Raw genomic sequence first — 21,739 nt, forward strand, 5'->3', positions numbered from 1 at the left:
GAGGCAGGCAGAGAGAGGGGAAGGAAAGCAGGCTCCCTGCTGAGCAGAGAGCCCGATGCGGGGCTCGATCCCAGGACTCTGGGATCATGACCTGAGCCGAAGGCAGAGGCTTTAACCCACTGAGCCACCCAGGCACCCCTGGGACAGACATTCTAATTAAAATACTTTATTCTAGGTGGTGGGTAAGATTGATAAGCTTAAAGAATTTCTAAAGCCTTCAGCTGTAACCCTTGTTATGGTCATTTCTATAAATTAAGTGATTTGGATTCTCTCCTCCCTCTATACTAACAGTACAACAGTATAACCCGCTAAGCCTTTACCTTTCTTCAAGGTTAGTTTTTTTTTTTTTAAGATTTTATTTATTTGACAGAGAGAGATCACAAGTGGGCAGAGAGGCAAGCAGAGAGAGAGAGAGAGAGAGGAGGAAGCAGGTTCCCTGCAGAGCAGAGAGCCCGATGTGGGACTCGATCCCAGGACCCTGAGATCACGACCTGAGCTGAAGGCAGAGGCCTAACCACTGAGCCACCCAGGTGCCCCTCAAGGTTAGTTTTTTATATGCTAAATGAGGAGGTTGGAATAAATGTACTCTTTAGCTCTAAAAATTCCATTAAAAATTCTTGATGGCTTAACTCCTCTAGCAACCTTATAGTAAATAAGACGATACCACTCTGAGTGGGAAGAACTGACCATGGAATTGTGTGCTATTTGTGAAAACTACCCACATATTGGTGGCTTCTTCTGAACACTGGGATGGACTCTGACACTGTCCTTGCCCAGTGACTGCCAGCCTGGCATATTCTCAGGGCTAGGTATAGGCATTTTCAAGGGAACCAGGTTTGTCAGGAGCAATTCAGAGAGCAAAAAGTTGAATTTCTCAGTGGAAGACTTTTTCTTGCACTTCTTCTTAGGATGGTAGTGTGAAATGATTATGTCATGCCTTTATAGTCCAACAGAAATTAAAAAACAACAACAACAACAAAACTTGGGTGTACCAGGAGAGAAGAGAGGAAAAAAAGACACCATGAACAGGAAAAATATGAGGGTCTTTTTAAGGGATGGTTATATCTTGGGGAAGATGACAATTACCAGATAGAGGAATTGGCCCCGGGGCGGGGTGGGGGGAGGGTGGTGAGGAGAGGGAGAAGAAAAAGACTCTGCTGCTGACATTTTTATCTAGGGGAATCTAGGTTCAGTGAATGGAAGGGCATTAGGGAGAGACATGAGGAGACTGGAAGAGGAGGAGCAGCTTGCCTTGGATCTATACGTGTGTGGGATTTACACGCTGACATTAATTGCATTTTATTGCATGGATGCTTCCCCCCTGCTTTTCCTTCTCTTCTCTGTTGTCCTGGGTCTCTGCAGCTGTGCTTGTCAGGTCCCCAAATTGGCTTGATCTCCACCTCCTCAGGGCCCAGGGCATTATTCCAATTCCCTGTGCCCTGGGGGTTGGGGGTTCAGGTGGGAGTATGGTTGGTGTTGGAGGTGGTGATAACAATTGCAATGGTAAGGATATAGATCAAGTTTTCCAAACAAATAGCTTAAGGCAGAATTTTACAATAAAAACAAAAACTCTCTGGATAGATCTAATTAAACTCCTTCCAAAATTCAAAAGATCATTGTTGACTTTTGTGGGGGAAAAATGGATTTATTTTAAAATTCTGTGTCGATTCCCCTTTTCTTGCCTCCCTATTCCATGTTCCCTCAGACAAAAGAGGAACACTAAACATTAATAACTCTTTGGATTTATGTAGGTGTGCTTTTCAAAGCACTTTTATATCTAGTATCTCAAGATAACTGGATGGAGTTGGGTAGCCAGTTTGTTTCCTGATAGGAGCAGTGGGCCAGAGAAATGCTAAATAATTTGCTCAGGTTCATGCAGGCAATTCACAGCAAAGCCAAGACTAGGACTCAGGAGAAAACACCACACAATGAGCAGGTATGATTTCTAAGCATCCATCACTTGACATAAATGGTACCTGAAGGTACTGGCAGGAGCGTTCTTGTTGACAAGACTCTGACTTCACCATGGCCTGGTCCATGTTAACCGAGGCTTTCTGGTAAACCTCCCTGGCACGGCTGACTGTCAGAGTGGAGGACCATGCGCTCTTCTTCAGGAGCGGCGTGTCCAGGTTGACAGGCAGGTTGGCGCAGGTGGAGCACTTGACGTCGTTGTTACTCCGGGAGGCCTTAACCGCCTGCTCGCTGATAGTGTTGTAGGCCTCCATGAAGTATTGCGAGGCCGAGCGGTCAGGGCACCTGCCCATGGTCATCACGCCCGACGGCGCGTGGTAGATGCACATGTCGCCGTCGAGGTTGTCATCGGAGCTCCACCAGCCCGGGGAGGTGTTGGGCCGGGCCTTGGGGTCCGCGCGGCGCTCCTTGCTCTTGCTGCGCTTGCCATACCTCACGGTCTGCGTCTCGTCGGGGCTGGCTTTGCCCCCGTTGACGCTGCCCTTGGACGGGCCCTCCAGGGAGTGCGACTTGGTGAAGAGCTTCTGGACCGAGTGGACCAGGTGCCGGATGCGGCCGGGGCTGTCACTGCGGTGCTCCACAGCGGTGCGCTTGTACTGCAGCGTGTGATAGCCATCCCGGTTGAGCGGCAGCTGCCTCTCAAACTGGTCCAGGAGGTTGGCGGGGATGCGGTTGGCCTTGGTGGCCAGAGTGCGCGGCACCAGGGCACACTCGTCTTTCAGCTCCTGCTGCGATGTGTAGTGCCTGCGCGGGAAGGTGCTGCTGGCCAGCGGGTCGCTGAAGGGGCCCACGCACTCCGCCTGAAAGGAGTTCCGCTGAGTGTAGTAGGGGTGGTCCGCGGGGTGGTGCTCCACCGGGCTCAGCAGGTAGGGCTTGCGGTCGGAGTGGTGCGACAGTGAGTCACAGGCCGAATCACAGGTGACTCCGTGGTGGTGGCTGCGGCTGCCCGATAACCCTTTCATTTCTGATGGGCGGCAACCTCGGGGGTCATGGACACCCCGTGGTTAGGTTCCAGACCCGTCTTCTGCAAAGACCTGGGGGTAACGAAGAATAAGAGAGGGACGATGGTTAACACTTGGTAAATAGATGTTGCACTTTTGAGTGTCTACTACTGTGTTCCCTTTCTGGCAGAAGAACTCATCAGGGCCCTTGAAAGCAGTTTTAATACGTTATTGGATAAGCTCTATCCCCTCTGTAGGGTGGGAAAGCCCACTCCAGTCAGATACCCCGAGATGGTAGGGGTGAAAGCTAGTGAACCTGGAAAAAGAAACTATAAAAATGCTAAATTGTTTTTTTCCCCCCAGGCGATTCTTTTTTTTTTCTTTTAATTAACATATAATGTATTATTTGTTTCAGGGGTAAAGGTCTGTGAATCATCAGTCTTACACAATTCACAGCACTCACCATAAAATGCTAAATTGTTTCAACATTACCTGAAAGCAAACCCCCTCCCTCTAGGATTCCAGTAAATGGATGGATCTTTCCCTTGCTTCTCTGGTTTTAGTCTTAATTGTCTGTTAAAAGTAAAGCATGCACACCCTTAGGGCTCAGTTTCTCTGGGAAGTCTCTGCTGATCCCTGCTTGCAGAGAGAATAAGTTCCTCTCTGTGTTTCCATGGCATCTGCCTCACACTCTCTCAGCTCCTATGGAATTGTTTGTCTCGGGCATTCCCTGGCTAGTTTCATTTGTCTCTTGTAGGTGGGCTTACCTCTTAGTCACCTTTTTATCTCTCTACCTAGCTCCAGGCCAGTTAGGTAAACACACAGTAAGTACTCCATTAATGTAAATAAAATAAATGTGGGTGGAAAAAAATGAGAGAAGTGACTGGCCCCTTATAACTTCAGGATATATCTTTCTATCTTCTGTCACATGCCTTCCTATTAGAATTCTGTAGTAACAATTACAGCTCGCAAATAACTCCCCCCCCACCCCAGCACCACAGTAATAAGAATGGAAAATAGTGACAGTGGCAAATAAATCAGAGCTGTAGAGAAAATCTGCCCCTGTTTTCTGTCATTAAAGGGATCAAGAGCTGCTGCTTCTTCCTCTTCTACTTTTTTATTTTTAAAGATGTAGTTATTCGAGAGAGAGAGAGAGAGAGAGAGAGACAGAAAGTGTGGAGGTGAGAATGGGGGAAAGGGGCAGAGGAAGAGAGAGGGAATCTTAAGCAGATGCCAAGCTGAGTGTGGAGCCTGACCCAGGGCTCCATCTCACAACCCTGAGATCATGACCTGAGCCAAAACCAAGAGTTGGACTCTTAACCAACTGAGCCATCCAGGAGCCCCAAGAGTTTCTTCCTTAACAAATGGAGAGTGATTGAAGGATAAGCTTGAATTAACTAGTTTGAATATCATGGTATCTCCACTTCCTGGTTTAAAGGTTTCTAGTTAAATGTTCACAAGTAATAGAAAGATGGCCAAAGGAAAGGCCCTGGAAATATTCCTGAGGACACAGAGGGCCTGGGCCTGAGAGCAGATCTGCCTCAGAGAGAAGTGACCCCAACAGATCCACCTGTGGGAACTCAGCTCATTCCAAGCACAGGTCTTCCCTGTGCTTTAGTAGCAGAGGCTGCTGTTCCACAGGGCAGAGTATCTTCTTTCAAGTCTAACTTCTTTGGGAACTGACTGAGATCCTGTTAACAGTCTGATTTATTTTGAAAGCTTCCTGTAACAAAAATTGTCATAATAAGAGTTGTCCTGAAAAGCCAACATGACTGTCCAAAATATCACTAATGTCATTTCAGATATTCAGAGAGGGAGAGATAAATCGTTTACTTTAAAAACAACCACAACACAATAAAACACACATACATGGCCTAATGAAGAAAAATGCACACTTTTGAGAGGTCAGGTCTTTCTATTCCATGGGCTGTACTGTATATGGGAGTTCCTGACAATGTTGAAAATCCCTATCCAGATTTTATGACTCCTTGTTTTTCTCCTAGTCTCTCAGTGTCTGCATTAATGGATCAGCAAAACTGATCAAGGCGGTTTAATCACTGGAGTCTTTTGAAATTGGTTAGTTTACTAAATTATGAGTTCCTTGAGGGTAGGGACTATGTTTTACCCATCCAGTACCCAGCAAATGCTTGGCTGATGTTGCAAACTGGGTAAGATATTTATTCAATAAATTAATGCATCAATGCAAAATTTCCCAGTGTGGTCCAGACTGTGATTCGAGTGAAGTGTATTGAGTGAAAAGATGACTGTGTGACAAGAGAAGGGGCATGTGCAAGGAAGGGACCATCTCATGGGCATTCCAGAGACCAGTGGTTTCAGGGTGCAGGAGAAGGCAGGCAAGATGGATGCTCCTTCTACCTCTGTGAACCTTTGACTTCTGAGCCTCCATGGCTGGCTCATCAGAGAATATCCCACCTCTTGATGTTCTCTACCTGTCTTGAACTTAAAGTCTGAGGAGCTTGCCTCCCCTACCCACTATAGGAATTCTAGACAGAAGACAGTCTGTTCTGAAGGACAGAAAGAAACTGACACCTGAAGAGATATAAAGGCAAGAAGGACTCATGATATCTGTGGGTCAGGTAAATCAAAACTTCCCCAATGAACAGAGACTAATGAGGAAGGAGATTTTTGCAAAAATACTTTTGGACTGCTTTGCATGACATTATGATCCTGTGATTAGTTTGTGGGAAGGCAGGATTTAAGAGGGTTAAAAACATGTTTTTGGCAAAACTGTGGCACAAACTAATTTAGATGGAAAAATCCATTGCATGAGGGAGTCTCTCTATATAAAACAGGTCCCATTGAAGACATTTTTGGCTTTTAAATATGGACTTAAAAGTAAAAAAAAAAAAAAAACACCCACAAAAAATAACAACCCAATAGGGTTATAGTCACAGAAAAAGTCTTAGGATTACACATATTAGAATCTCTGTGAGGGGCACCTGGGTGGCTCAGTGGGTTAAGCTGCTGCCTTCAGCTCAAGTCATGATCCCAGGTCCTGGGTGCAAGCCCTGCATTGGGCTTTCTGCTCAGCAGGGAGCCTGCTTCCTCCTCTCTCTCTGCCTGCCTCTCTGCCTACTTGTGATTTCTCTCTGTCAAATAAATAAATAAAAATATTTATTAAAAAAAAAAAGAATCTCTGTGAAATAATGAAATGATACTTCAAAATTTTCCTTCTGAAGTAGCTGGGTCTCAGGTAGCTACTTTCTACAAAGTAAAATGTGAAAATGGCAAGAGCTGAAAACATGAATTATACATATTTACCCCAAAATGAACAAAACTGTCACTGTTCAGTATTTAGTTTTCTTTACTACAACAGCAGCATTTGACATAAAACAATGTTACCTGAGGACTAGCAGAGCAAATGAAGAGCTTTTACAAAGCCATTTGTGGTGAATTAGTTAAATGATGTCACCAACATAATTTTTGTAGCAGACACAGCGTAAGTTTTACTAAAATATAAGTGTATGATTTTCAGCACAGAGTCAAGCACTTATATTTCTTAGAGGGTGATACATTGCAGCAAGGATAAATAAGTTAGTTTTCCTTTTTCTTAATATTTGTAAAAGGATACTGAGATCTTATTCCCTTTTCTTTAGGATGTGGGCAAATAAGGTCATGAAAAAATGGAAATAAACAATCATATACATTTCTAAATGCTCAATCTGTCTTTCTGGTCCAGGCCAAATAAACAACTCAATACCTTGGCCAACCAAATGCATATAGCAAATTTGTAATGGCCAAAGGCTTATAATGTGCTCAGAGAGACATGACCTAGTCAAGAAAAAAGAGGAATAACAATTCCTATTATCTTCTGTATTCTTGGGAAAGGAAGCTGTTAGCCCCTGAATTAGATTTTAAGTGGCCATAAAAGATTTCTCAAAATGGAAAGGGAAATTGCCTTTCATGCCTTCCTTTTTTGAACAAGGGTGGGAAGTATGGGTCAACAGGCCTTCATAAGGGTTTCTATGACTACAGCGATTATCTCTGATATTTTTCTTCACTATGACTTCAAAATTGTGTTTTGTTGTCCTCTTAAGTTCGATTTTACTGTCAGACCATACGTTCTGATTTTTGGCTTGGAAAATTTCTTGACTATATTGGCCACCATGAGATGAGCTCTGAGGTATGAAATGCATCTGGTTTTTTTTTCCCCAAAAACATCTGTTAAAAAAAAAAAAGACTATTTATTTTTGAGAGAGGGAAAGAGTGCAGGAGTGGGGGGAAGGGGCAAAGGGAGAGGGAGAGAGAATCTTAAGCAGACTCTATGCTGTGCATAGAACCCAGTGTGTGGCTTGATCCCACAACCCCAATATCATGACCTGAGCAGAGACGAAGAGTTGGAGGATTAACTGACTGGGCCACTCAGGTACCTGATATGTGCCTGGTTTTTAGAGTTCCCACACCTGGAGCAGAAGCATTGCTGTACCAGTGATGACTAAAGCAAGAACGATCCAGCACTGTAAAGGAAATTCTCAAGGTAGGTAATTTATTAGACCCGAGGGAAAAACAACCCAACCATATATTAGAAGATGCTGACAAGGGGAAAATAGTCTTGCAAAGCTGGCAAGTCCTTATTTCACTTTGATTTCTCTGCATGTCTTTATTTAGAGCTACTGTTCTTGATTTTTCTTTACATGCAGATAGAAGAACCAAGTGAAGGGCTTCTACTCTCTCAGTGAAGACTGACAACTAGACCATCATGACTTGCTTTAGAAAGACAATGCGAGGGACCTTGTCCAGGAGAACAGGGAGCACTGTGTTCTGGTCTGGGGACACACTGGGATGAAGAAATCTCCACAAGTCTTTTCAGGGTCAAGTGGCCTTTTTGGCTTTCCTCCATGCAACCTGTCCATGTCAGATTGTAACATTCAATGAAATAGAGAGAGAAAGGATTCCCTTGTTAAAGAGTATAAAGTAGTTTCAGAATAATGACTATGTCTCCCAGTCTCCCTAGATGTGCACAGGTGACTAATTCTGGCTAATGGAATATGATTGGAAATGGCATGTGCACTTCTCTAAAGTGCAAGGCATACCCTTCTTTACTCCTTGTTGGAGCGGCACAAGATGAAGAAGCGGCCAAAGTGGAGGACCATGGCAGCCCAGCTCTGCATCCTGCTTAAGCCGGAGGAAAGAGACCTTTATTTTTGCCTATGCCACTGTTATTGTTTTCTGATGCTTGCCTCTGAACCTTAAGCGAGATGCTTAAGCAAGATGGTCAGTCAAGGCCAAATCCCCAGGAACTTTCGTAAGCTATCCTAGTACCCAGGACTTGGCTTTGCAGGTGGTGGTACTCCATGAGAGTGATTTAAAAGACACAGTGTCATGGCCATCCATGTACTCAAGATTTCCCCAGCTACAGACTGAATCTAGGGGAGGAGAGAGGCAAGGGAATCTAAAAGAAGCAATCATTTCTTGCTTGGGCTGTTCAGGAGGACACTGAAAAGGAGGAAAGAGTACCTCCAAGGAAGGTGAGAATGTGGCCCAGTGGGGCGGTGCCTCCCTTTGCAGGCCTCTCTGCTCACACATGTGTGTTTCCACTATTGTCTAAATACATAGGGCACTTTTTCTGCACAGAACAAAACTCTATGGAATATGGATGCAGGTTCCCCAATGTTTATAGCAGCAATGTCCACAATAGCCAAACTAGGGAAAGAGCCCAGATGTCCATTCACAAATGAATGGATAAAGAAGATGCCGTGTATATATACAAGGGACTACAACTCAGTCGTCAAAGAAGCCCCTTAAATCTTGCCATTTGCAACAGCATGGATGAGGCTAGAGGGTATTATGTGAAGCGAAATAAGTCAATAAGAGAAAGCCAATTATCATATGATCTCATTCATATGTGGAATTTAAGAAACAAAACAGAGGATCATAGGGGAAGAGAGGAAAAAATAAAACAAGACAAAATCAGAGAGGGAGACAAACTGTAAAAGACTCTTAATCATAGGAAATAAACAGGATTGCTGGAGGGGAGGTGGGTGGAGGGATGGGGTAACTGGGTGATGGACATTAAGAAGGGCACGTGATGCAATGAGCACAGGGTGTTATATAAGACTGGTGAATCACTGACCTCTACTTCTGAAACTAATGATGCATTATATGTTAAATAACTGAATTTAAATAAACAAATGGATGCAGGTTTTCTATCAGCAATTTTTTACTCTCTTAGTAATAAAACCCAATTCTATGGAGATCAAGAAGAAAGAACTTTATGAATGTTTAATGGGCTTGTGATTTTAAATAAAAGTAGAGGAATGATTCTCACTAACACACTACTGAAAAACAAAGCTATGCCATTTTAGGATAAAAGTAAACAGAAAACCTAGAGGAAGTCAGGGTGTGAGTTAACGTTGCCCAAAGTTAAGGGTCTACTTTTCAGACATTTTCTGACCTGCTGAATCTGTAGCTACAAAAGATGGCTGAATGCCATTCTCTTTCAGTTTTTCAGACTTCCCTACTCAACGATTTTCATGTATTCTATTTTGAAGTCATACAAATACCGTTAGAGCACCTTTAAACAAACACAGTCTGAAACACACCAGTTATATTATTCAGAATACACTGCTAAGCCGTAAATGTATTCTGCCCTTTCATTAACATTAATTGCTATCCTAATCATCTGCAGTTGGATTTTATTTGTGAATAACTCCTTCAGTCAGTCTGCTTCTACAAATAAGTCCCTTTCAAGCATTTCCTTTCAAAAGATATGATATTGTACAAAAAAACCCCCAACAATACAAAACACAAAAGCAACAACCCATACCTCCTCCAGTTTGGTCCCAGTAGGTAGCACAATTCCAACTGCCTTTGTCTTCAGATAAAGCTTTCAAAAAGGGGTTTCATTTTGACTTTTAAGCATAAAAATGTGGACAGTGATATTTCTTGAGAAACAATAAGTCCTCATTAATATTGGTATATACTTATTGCCGGTGGAGTAAAATCTCATAGAACTTAGGAGGGGATTTTCATTGTGGAGATAATTGAGGCAGTATATTATAAAAATCTCACAGCGTTATTTTGGACTGGTGATTTTTGGAAGGTGACAGTTCTGACTCTATGTGACCTTGGAGATGTGCTCTCTGTGGAACTGATCTCATTGGGATTTCTAGGAGAGGGTCTGGTCACCTCAGCTATGCCTACAGATGGATTCCCCTGGGAGAGAACGTGCTTGCCTTGACCTGCCATGGCCAATAGTTCTTGGGGAGGCACGGTGGCAGGGAGAGACCTGATCTTATGGGCAAAAACACATGTCTGCTGAATTTTCACAGAAAAGAGCAAAGACCATCAGTGTCTATTCAAAACAAAACAAAACAAAACCAAAAACAAAATAATGCTGGGAAAGATATGCAAGCCGCTGATCAATGTAGGAGAAACAGGAATGATGACAGAATAAAACTCTTCCATGGGCTATAAAGACAGCCATGGTGGAGAAAGGGAAAATGCAAAGCCGGTGACAATCAAAGCAGCACAGCACAACTTGAAAAGAAGCAGCGGAAATCGCCCCTGATGAAAATGGGGTTATTTTTGTCTACATCTCTCATAACCAGCTAAATAGTCCCGTGAACATGTTCTGGCACATTCTAGACAACTTGCTTCAGAGCCAGACTATATGTATATTTTTTTACCTGAATCAAAGGGGGTTTTTCCTCCCCTCATAAATTTCCTTCTTTCATATGCTGCTTGCTTTTCTTCCCAGGTTTGCTGTACAAATCTACTGAGCACCGAGGTGCCAAAAGGACCTGTAGTGGTCCTTTCTGTGGGAGCCTTTTCAGCTGACACCTGCTTTGGGGAAGTTTTTTCCCCTGCCCGCAGCTTCTGCGGCTGCTGTCCTGGCCAGGAACGTTGAAGGCGATTGCTCTCTCCTCTGAGCTCATTGCACCGGGTTTGAAGACCCAACTCAGGGCCATCCATGCACAGCCTAGCTGACTAAATCAGATGCTGGCTCCCGGAAATTTAAATGGAAACGTTCCTAGAGTCACTGAACCTTCATGAGCTTATCTGCAAAGTGGAAGAGAGGAAAGGCCAGTGTTGGCACCTCAGAAGGGAAAGTCAAGTACTATTTGAAATGGTGGGGCCGCAGAGACAAGGGCGCTGCAGAAGAAACATGGAAGGGGAGGGGAGAGGAGTAAACAGGCAGAGAGAAGCAGATCCATGTAGCCCCAGGGAAAGAAACAGAGAAGCTGCCCAGCAACCTTCCACATCTAGCCCAGGCCAGCTCCCTGCCCAGAATGGCCAGGGCCCAGAGGTCTGTGGTAGAACCATGGCAGGCCCCCAAAGCATCCTTATGCAAGGAAAGAGACCCTCCTGTCCAGCTGGGCCAACGGCAAGCATAAGAGAAGCACCACCAAAGTGTCCTATGTCCCACAGGCCCCAGATGTGAGTCTCAGAAGTGGCCCATTCAGAACTGCTAAGGCATCTTTAAATGGCTTTTACCACTGTAAGTACGTATTGGCTTCAACAGCCTACGGAAACTCATTCAGATCTCGCCTTCGTTCTTTCAGTGTTATCATCAGCTCCTGCCTGCACAAGAGAGAGGTGGTCAGCACCCAGAGGCTGAGATGGGCAGCCTCTGCAGCTAACCATTGTCAATGCTGTGTGTCTGGAGTGTTTTCTGCAGGTGGGTCTCCATTCTCTGCCCCTCCCCACCCCCGCCAGCCCCCATGATGGCTGCTGTTGATGGGCATGAGATTAGAAATTTCTCAAACACCACTCCTGCTGCTTCCCTGTTCACATAGTTTTTAAAGGACCTTATTCTTACTCTTCACATATACAGCAATGAAACTCCTTTTCATTTATTATCATTATTTGTTCATTTCAGAACTGGTTGTTCCTTCCCCTCTGGATTTCTACACCCGATCTTAAACTTTAAACAAACAAATCCTTCTCCACAGAGCTTCCTGAAACACTGTTGCTGTGACAGAGAAGAAAACATGACGACAATCACTGTGCCTGGATGAAAATCTCTTAGTTTTGACAGGTAAGGGTGTTAGCCTGTAAGACCGCAGACTATATTCTTTCAATGTACTGGGCGCGGAGTCAAATCACATGTAGGCATATGAATTTAATTCAACGTCTATTTATTGAATAACTGTGGTTTACATGAAGTGCCCTGGGCACTATAAAAAGAATTAAGGATTCTTATTATTCCCAACCCCACCTCCCATGTCTCACGTTTCCTCCTTCCCTTCTCTCCCCTTTGGCTCTCTGATGGCTCTCAGGATAGTTTCTTCTGTTCTCCAGTTCCTCAATGACTTCCATTTCTCTATTTCTGTCAGCACCCAGTGTCTCACTTCCTTCCCTTGCTGGCCTGAGACACATATCACATCAAATGTCCTTTTGTAAGCACCTTCTGCTCCTTGCACTACGATTCTTCTTTCTGCCTCATCTATTCTGAACAACATAAAACCAAGGTGTGACACCACCATTGTTCTGTTCTTCCACACAGGGGCTGTGAATGTCACTGGGGACGGGATGTGCCATGCCAAGTTCTCAGTGTCCAAACTCTGCTCCAATCTCAAAGCTGAATGGGAAGAACATGGCGGGGCTCCTGCCTCTGTTGCTGCTCTTCCAAGCCCTTGACTCCCTTTCTCTTGTCTCATCTGGACTTGGTTGGAAAAACAAAGACAGTAACCAACAAATGCTAAGTGAATAAAAAAGGAGTGGTCCTTCTGCCTCTAGTAACCACAATCATTAGAAACATTTTTGAGCTCCTATATACCAGGCACATGTTGAGGACTTTAAATGCGTTAACTTAGTTCATCATCAAACAATATGTGAGAGAGATTATTCTCTGGATAAGAAGACAGGCTACTGAAGATTAAACAAGTCTTCTGAGATAATATAGCTAGTAAAATTTGAACCTACTCTGCTGGTAACACTAAGCCGTAATGACTTTGTTCCCACCCCCTCTAGCGCATGCGCACGCACAGCCTGCACCCCACCCCCCACCCCGCCCCAGCAGCATCTCCCATAATCCTAACAGTATGATTTGTTAACTGATCAGGCCATTTTTCACTTTAAGTTCTTTCCATACTTCCTACACTTTTATAATATAATCTAAGCCTTTGCATATGACCCAGAGTGGGAGATTTTCATGATCTACACTTTTGCTACCGGACGGCCTTGTCTTCTATCCGCCCCCCCCCCCCCCCCCCTTACGCCAGCAGCCCTGGGCTCCACACACACTTCCCCACATGCCTCGCTTTCCAGTGTCCTTGTGTCTTGTGTTCTCTTAAACACTCATCTCTGCTCATGGAGCCAATTCTCATTCCTCCTTCCAGAAGAGGTACAAAGACAGCCTCCTCTTAAAATCTTCCCTGTGCTAAAGGAAGCATGGAAGTGAGAGACCTTCTTCTAATTTCTGACCTAGTTGAGGAGATAAACGACGTAAGCGTGAACAGTCAGAAAATAATACAAGTCACATGCTAATCAAGCCCTAGATGGCGTGAGACGTGTTGCACCTATAATGCACCAAGGAAAAAGCTTTTGGAAAAAAACACATGTAGAAGTTGCTAGACGTAAGGAGTGTGAAGGCATCTCAGCCTAGGAGGTTCAGGCAGTCCAGGGAAGCCCCTCCTTCCAAGATGAGGTTCTCAGGGTGATCTATAATGCTTACTCTGGTTTTTAATTTTTGTTGTTGTTGTTGTTAAATCTGACTATTTCATCTCCCCTCTGGCTCTTCTGCCTCCGCTCTCTTTTGTCTTTGATGATACTATCCAGATGTGAGTTGGATTGTCTGAGAATAGCGAGCATGGCCTCAATATTCAGGCCTTGTCTGAGTTTCTTCCATTTGATATGAAGCTTCTGAATGAGGGACTGTGGCGGGGACACCTCTCTAGTCTCCACATTCACAAAGCTGTGTGTTTAACAGCTGCCATTTAATCTTGCAGGTACTGTGACCCTTGGAAGACAAACGTGTTTCCACACCTGCTTTGAATATTAGGACATTTATTGGGAAATGTATGACAAATGATAATGGTTTTATTCTACTTCCATTATGTTTCCCTTGGCTATATCCTTTATGTCCTTTCATGAGCTACATAATCTTATTAACTCATCCTTTGTGGAAAAGTTGGAGTAGGGGTGGAAAATCTATATCTACCCAGATAGCTCTGTATCATGTAAAGATAAATACTTTGTTAATGTAGTTCTTCTTTTACTTGATACCATCACTTGACCGTAACAATGGTTCTTCAAGCTGAGTGAGCCTAAGAATCAGCTGGAGGGCTTGCCAAGACCAAGACTCGTGGATACCATTTTCAGAGTTTCTGGGGTGATTCCCAGTAATCTGTATTTCTGACAGATGCCCTGGCAATTGTGATGCTGATGGAACAACCACATTTTGAGAACTACTGAACTGGACTGTCTATTTATCATGCTTATGATTCTTCCCAGAATGCACCTCTTCCTCCCCTGCATTAGGTTTAAACTCATACTTTTCCTTCACATTCCAGCTCCGCTGTCACTTTTGGGGAGAAACCTTTATGGAACCCAGTTGGCAGAGTTAACGACCATCTTATGTGTTCTCGCAGCACAGATTATTCTTAACCCCACCAGGCACTGGAAGGGCCTGCTGTAATGTATTGTGTCACATGCCTATCTGTCCCAGGAGACCACCTCTCTCATTTTCATCTTACCACCTCTTGGGAAGGTCCCTGATCGAGAGTGTACACACTTGATGAATGGTAGCCAAATAAATACACGGATGGGAAGTCTCCTGCCTGGGAAACGTGGTATTTTCATGGAGTAAATGTGGTAATTTGAAGAAATAATATGACTATCTTTATCCCAGGAATAATGCCTCTTCAGCATAGGCACTGTGCTCCTGGATAAGGAGCTGAGTGGCGCCAAATGGAGCTTGCTGAAGGAAGCCTGCTTTGCTGTCTCATCAACAGCTCACAGGTTGTATCTGTCCTGAGGCCCATTCATCCCTCTTCAAGGCTTCTCAGCAACTAGAGTCTCTCAAGCAGCAGTGGCAATGATTTGTAGAACCAAAGACGACTCCGGGTCAAATTCTTGGCACATCTCTGAAGACAGGGAGGCTTTTTGGTTGGAACTTGGCTGCCAATAAGCTGATGTCACGAAGGAAGGACGTTTTCTCTTTCTGCAGTGGCCTCTAGGGCTCTTGCTAGGCTCTGGCATTAGCTCAGTGGTATTTTTGAATCCAGTGAAATACAAGGTTTGCCTATTATGGGTCAGGAACTCAATATACACTCTTTGGAACCCTTGCAAGTGTGGCATGCTCTCTCCTCTTTGCACAGATAAGGAAACTAGGGTCCACAGAAGTTGAATAACTTGCCCAAGGAGCACAATGTGTAGCAGGTAAGCTAGGATTTGAAGGGTCTGTAAGACTTAAAGTACATGTTCTTTCTGCCCCATCAGTAGCTCCAAGAAACTTCAGAATGCTGGGGGGCAGCCCAGCAAGGACCACCCTCCAATCCACAGCTTTTGGACTTTCCTTTGAAAAAAAGTTTAGCTGTTAAAAGAAAAAAATGGGAAAAAAAACCCCCAAAAGTTAATACCGCCATACTTGGTCACATCACCTTTTTTTTTTTTTTTAAACTTTATTTATTTGAGAGAGAGAGAGAGAGAGAATGGTATTGAGAAAGAGAGCATGAGCCAGGAGGAGAGGGAGAACATGGAACTTGATTCCAGGGATTAGGATTAGCTCAGGATGACCTGAGCCAGAGGCAGACGCTTAACCGACTAAGCTACCCAGGTGCCCTGTACTGCCTCTTTTTGATAGAGGAAGACACCCCCAGCCTAAGCGTTTAATAAGCTGCCAAGCAGAGTGCTCCCTGGGAATGCCTGTCCTTACGTATGCATAGGTGACCCTGAGGGCTTGTTTATAACTCTGACTTTGTACACGTCAAAGATGTTGGCCTATAAATGCTGCTCAGCTGAAGACCATAGATATGCCTATGCTTTTCTTCCTACCACCTAGGCCTTTATGTAAAATGTGTATAGTGTTTTTAGCCTCCAAATAGCAGTGAGCCAAGGTAGACTGTCACCTCCCAGTTATCTACAAGGGAGCTAACATTTACGGATTCCTGTTTTTCCCAACAAATATTCACTGAGTATCTACCAAATGACAGGTACACAACTCAAAAATTCCATGCCTTCATGGCAAGTACATTCTTGTGTGGGGACACAGCAAACCAATATATAATGTATAAAATGATGGTAATTGTATCATATAATTGGCCAGGTGATGACATATAGAATGTCTTTTGTTAACTAGTCTTTTATAAATTCTTTGCTGACTTAGACACATTGAAAATTATAAAAAAAATACTGACTTATTTATTAAAGAGGTATTTTATTATATTTTTAATTAGGAAAAAAAAATTTTAAGAGAGAGCACGTGAGCAAGGTTGGGAGAGGGGCAGATGGAGACCATCTTAAGCAGACTCTCCCCTGAGTGTGGAGCCTAATGTAGGGCTCCATCTCACACCCAGGGATCATTACCTGAGCCGAAATCAAGAGCCAGACACTTAAACGACTGAGTCATCTGGGTGCCCAAAGAGGTAGTTTTGTAAAGTGTATAGCTGTTAGTATATTTCAGCAAGTATTAGGTAAAATATGTCTGCATGCCAGGCCCTATCCTTGGCGTTTTATATGTATTTTCCCACCCAATTGTGATGGCAGCCCTATGATGTAGGTACTTCTTTTTTTTTTTTAATTTTTTTATTTTTAAATTTTTTATAAACATATAATATATTTTTTATCCCCAGGGGTACGGGTCTGTGAATTGCCAGGTTTACATACTTCATAGCACATACCCTCCCTAATGTCCATAACCCAACCCCCTTCTCCCAACCCCCCTCCCCCCAGCAACCCTCAGTTTGTTTTGTGAGATTAAGAGTCACTTATGGTTTGTCTCCCTCCCAATCCCATCTTGTTTCATTTACTCTTCTCCTACCCCCTTAACCCCCCATGTTGCATCTCCACTTCCCCATATCAGGGAGATCATATGATAGTTGTCTTTCTCTGATTGACTTATTTCGCTAAGCATGATACCCTCTAGTTCCATCCACGTTGACGTAGGTACTTCTTATCTGCATTTCCCAGAGGAGGGAAGACAAGGCAGAGGGAGGTTAAACAATTTGCTCAGAGTTAATCTGGGAAGTCAGACCCCAGAGCTCGAACTAGACACCGCTACACTATCAATGACAAAGTTTGTCATCTCTTGATGAGATACCAGCAAGGCTGCAGCATGACTGCCTAAATTGTGCACAAGCACAACTGCAGGGGGCAAGCTGTTGTGTGGGGCAGTGGCTCTGTTGCTTTGATGTTACTGAGGGGCCAGAAGGAAGGTACTTCCTTTTCAAACATTTAATATCAGCCAAATTACAAAGAAGACACTGGAGAAAAACCATGCATTCTGACATCAAATTGAAATAGGATTATTCATCTGTTATTATATTACTATTACCTAATAAAACCATAATTGACATATTTCAGGGACATAGACATGTATTCATAGCCTCAGCTATACGTTTAGGAGGGCTGTTTAAAGAGAAACATGCTAGAAACCTAGAAGAATTTAGGAACCCCTCCATACAAAATGCTTTTTTGTTTTCTTTCACCTCTGCACCTCTCTGAACTGAACCTGGACATTTTTAATTTCCCCACAGTCCCTTCTCCTCACCATCTGCTAATGCTGGCATGGACTGTGGGGTAATTCACACCATTCAGGGAAACATCTTCTGCTACAGTGCCAAGTAAGGACCTGAAGCCAATGAAAGAAAGACGTGTGGGGAGAGAAGCCACAATAAAGACTTCACCGGGAGGGCATCCGTTGAAGAGTCTGCCCTTCCTATGGGACCACTGTCCATGGCAGATTTCCCTCTGACTACTGAGCCGTATTGTTTCCTTTTCCCAAATCTGCATCAAGACAATTCCATGTAACTGGGGTTGTAAGTGTCATTTCCCAACCAAATTACATGGGCAGCCTAAAATCCCAGTGGAGCAGATCCAGGCAGGAGCAACCGGTGGTTAGTGTGAGTTCAGGGTGTAAGACAGAGGGCAAGTGGCTTCAAACAGGGCGGGAATGTTAAAGGAATGTTGGCTGTAGGGAAACAGTTCATCGGAGATTTGAAGAAAACTTTTGGGTTCTTACTTAGGAGATGGGATTCAAAGCCAGGATGCTTCAGCCCTATTTCTTATTCTCTGTCGACAAGATGCCCAGGCTTGATCGGATTTCAGCAAACGTCCTTCCTGATGCCTTGAGCTTCAGCCCACCTTCCATCTAGCTCTCAGCATCTTTAACTAGAAATGGGCATCTTCCATTATGATCCCACTTATTGGTTGTGTGGTCTTTTTTTTTTTTTTTAAGATTTTATTTATTTATTTGACAGACAGAGATCACAAGCAGGCAGAGAGGCAGGCAGAGAGAGAAGGAGGGGAAGCAGGCTCCCCGCTGAGCAGAGAGCCCAATGTGGGTCTCCATCTCAGGACCCAGAGATCATGACCGGAGCCGAAGGCAGAGACTTTAACCCACTGAGCCACCCAGGTGCCTGGTTGTGTGGTCTTTTTTTTTTTTTTTTTTTTTTAAAGATTTTTATTTATTTGACAGAGAGAGATCACAAGCAGGCAGAGAAGCAGGTAGAGAGAGAGAGGAGGAAGCAGGCTCCCTGCCGAGCAGAGAGCCCGATGCGGGGCTCGATCCCAGGACCCTGAGATCATGACCTGAGCCAAAGGCAGCGGCTTAACCCACTGAGGCCTGGCTTAACCCAGGCGCCCCCTGGTTGTGTGGTCTTTGAAATGTGTTGTTCTTTCTCTTTCTTTTTCTCCCTCTCTCTCCTATTGAGATGCTCTTTAAGGAAAAATTGGCTCCATGAAGTGCAAGGGTTCTCCTGCAAAGGTCTTTGGCATGTGACTGCCAGCTACATCCCAGTTTAAACATGATCAGCGTTTTGTGTCCTTTGGATGAGGAAATCCCTTTAGAATTGTTTAACTTAAGCTCTCCTATCAAGATTTCTTTTTCACTTTTAGACTCTGAGAATTACTCGGGGTCACTGAATGTATGCGGAAAAAAACCTGAAAAAAATAAATAGGGGAGAAAAACGTTTCTAAGCACAAGCATGACCTCCACACGCAGGGTTGGAACCCAGTGTAAGGATGGCTCCATGGGTTGTGGAGGGCCAAGCTGGGGGGATTTACTTCACTTCTGCAGGATAATAGAACCAGAAAGGGAGATAGAGAGGCAATTCCTTATGGGTGCCATAGTTCATCCTGCCTGTGGGGTGCTGCAAGTGTGAGGTAATTTACCAGTGTAAGGTAATTTACAGGACCTTGTCACTCTTCAATTGAAGCCGTGGATCCCCGCTCAGGATCCCTTGCTGTCTCTCCCCTGTCCACCACTGTTCCCCGGATCTAGGCATTCATGGCCCTTTGGAAAGAACAGTATTTGTAGCACTTTTTAAGCATTTAACTCACTAAAGAGTAGTTAAACTGCACATTATTCTGTCTTCCTTCCAAATGTGAGCTCCTTCAGGGACTCAATTGCTCAGCACCTAGCCCAATGCCAGGCACCGAGTTAAATGTTAAATGCATAAGAAAAAAGGAGGCAAAAAAAAGCCCCACAGCTTGCTGGCTCACTTGCATGTCCCATAAATGTTCTGAGTGGATACTCCATGACTTTCTAACCTCCTCATCTGATCACACCCCTTCCCTGCTCAATACTCTCCAGTTCCTTAAAAATAAAACCCTGCTTCTTGCACAGCCTGTGCAGTCCCTGCTGGCCTTGCTGCAACTCCCCTCCCACCTCACCTCTTTCTCTTCTCACCTCAAACCCCAGGCTACAGCCACTAGATCACTTGCAGGTTCCTCATCCACCTGCTGCCCGCCCCTATTCTTTATGACTTCCTCTGCTGGGGGAATGCCCCTCATGGCCACGTGATTCCTCCTCGTCCTTCAAAATGCTGTTGCTCCTGCAACGGCACAGTGTCCCCTTCACCTTTCACGCATCACCTCCAACAAAGCTCTGCCGTCTTCCTCCTCTCCAGTGATCCCTTCTGCTGGGAGGCAGTCATGGGTACACTTACAGCCGATACACTTCTAGTTACCATCCAGGCTGCTGTTCATCAATAATAAGCTTTACAGTCTCCTAAAACCGTAAATGACAAAGCTCATGAAGGAATTTAGGAGCTGGTTGCCTAGGGACAGTGGCCACGATGTGCGCAGCTATCAGAGACGTGATCCTGGACTGTTCGAGGAGGTCGATTCATCTTGGGTGGGGCTCCGACCCAGATGCCTCTGACACCTGACCGTCACCCTCCTATATCCTCAGTGGGAGCGATATTTTACTGTCTCCATCGAAGTCTTCCCAATGTACCTGAACACTTCTGCTTCGCCTAAGAAATCTCTCCCTTTTGTTTTCTCAGAAAATAAAGGTAGGCTATTATGCTCGCTCTAGGCAACTAGGGGGAAGCAGCCCACACATACAGAGTCAGAATGAAATTAAACCCTAGAACTAGAATTTAATTTCCAAGTAATAATGAGCTGGGAGAAGTCTGAGAGAAAGCTTTCAAGGGGCCAGCAGTATCCTAAAGGTGTTCGAAGCACACTAGATTTTCCTTCTGCCACTGTGCAGTAGGTGTCGGTGTGATTGCCATCTTCCCTATGAGTCAGGCTCTTGGAGGGCAGCGGGTGGACCGAGTTCACCTCCGCGTTCCTGGAGCCCCGCATGGTAGCTGGCCAGGAGCGAAGTCCCTAAGCTGTGGCTGCGTTGAATGGCACAGCGAGGAAGTTACTTCCATTTCAATTCTCTTCCAACCCATTTAATTTAATCAAAGAGGAAAGCTCCCTGTTTCTTGACGATATGATTTTAATACCCTTTTTTGCTCTTCCTCCCTTGTAAGCAGGATTCAACAGGCATAGCATCTATCTGAGCGACTAGTTTTGTTTTCCTTGTTCTTGTTTTCATGGTTAATTTCAACTGGAGGTAAGGCAAATGGAAGTGATATCAAGTTGTTGTTTTCTAACTGAATGCATTTAAATAAAAAATGAGTCTATTTGTAGAAAAGCATTAGATTAAAAAAAAATGATACCAGTAGAGCCAGATGTGGCAAAAGTCACGATGGTCGTATATAAATGAAGGATGTTTGGGAAACAGTGACTCAATCAATGTTAATTTAATGGATGAGTGAACGTCTCTTGTATCTTCTCCCTTCTTTTGGCTTCTCTAACTGCCACACTGGTCTGGCTTTGCCTCCAGTTTGTATTACTGCAATTATCTCATATTCTGGAGCTATCTTCCTGCCTCTACCTTCCGCCCAGCTCCCCCACACACTAGCACGACCTACTCATAAATGTGCCATGGTTCCTTCTCTCCTAGCAAGCCAGCGCTGACTTTGGACATTCGTCAAAAGCTGGTTCAAATTCCCCAGAAGCTGGCTCAGATCTGTCCTTCCAAACGCATCAGCCCAAGTTCCACTGCATAGACCACGTGGACATGTATGAATCCTAGGCAATACCTGGTTTCTTTTTGGCTCCAGGACTTACGTGGAAAGCCCTCAGAATCCTACTCATCTCTTGCAAGTCTTATTCAAATCCTCCTCCCTCCATGAAGGCTGTTTTGTTCATTCCATCTGGGGGTGATGTGTCTCTCCTTAGAGCTACAGCAGCACTTCGACTGTGGGAAAATATTCATCATGTGTATATTATATTGAAGGCATTCCTTCAGTATTTTTATAAGTGTCCTGTTTTCTCTTTCAGATTGCAGGCTCCGGGAAGGCAAGAACCAATTCTTAGACATCTTTCTATCCCCATTCTATTTTTATTGGCTAAATACCTACTGA

The 21,739-nt window shown here is 44.3% G+C and overlaps 1 protein-coding gene across 1 annotated transcript in view; it reads right to left on the minus strand.

Annotated features, from left to right (window-relative positions):
* Positions 1-21,739, minus strand: part of DLGAP1 (DLG associated protein 1) — a 771,821-nt gene that overhangs the window by 318,034 nt on the left and 432,048 nt on the right. The window contains 1 exon segment of the mRNA XM_047697015.1: positions 1,977-3,005. Coding sequence (XP_047552971.1) covers positions 1,977-2,933 — 957 coding nt within the window. The 5' untranslated portion in view covers positions 2,934-3,005.

Source organism: Lutra lutra, chromosome 12 (genome assembly GCF_902655055.1).
Source record: "Lutra lutra chromosome 12, mLutLut1.2, whole genome shotgun sequence".
Lineage (NCBI taxonomy): Eukaryota > Metazoa > Chordata > Mammalia > Carnivora > Mustelidae > Lutra > Lutra lutra.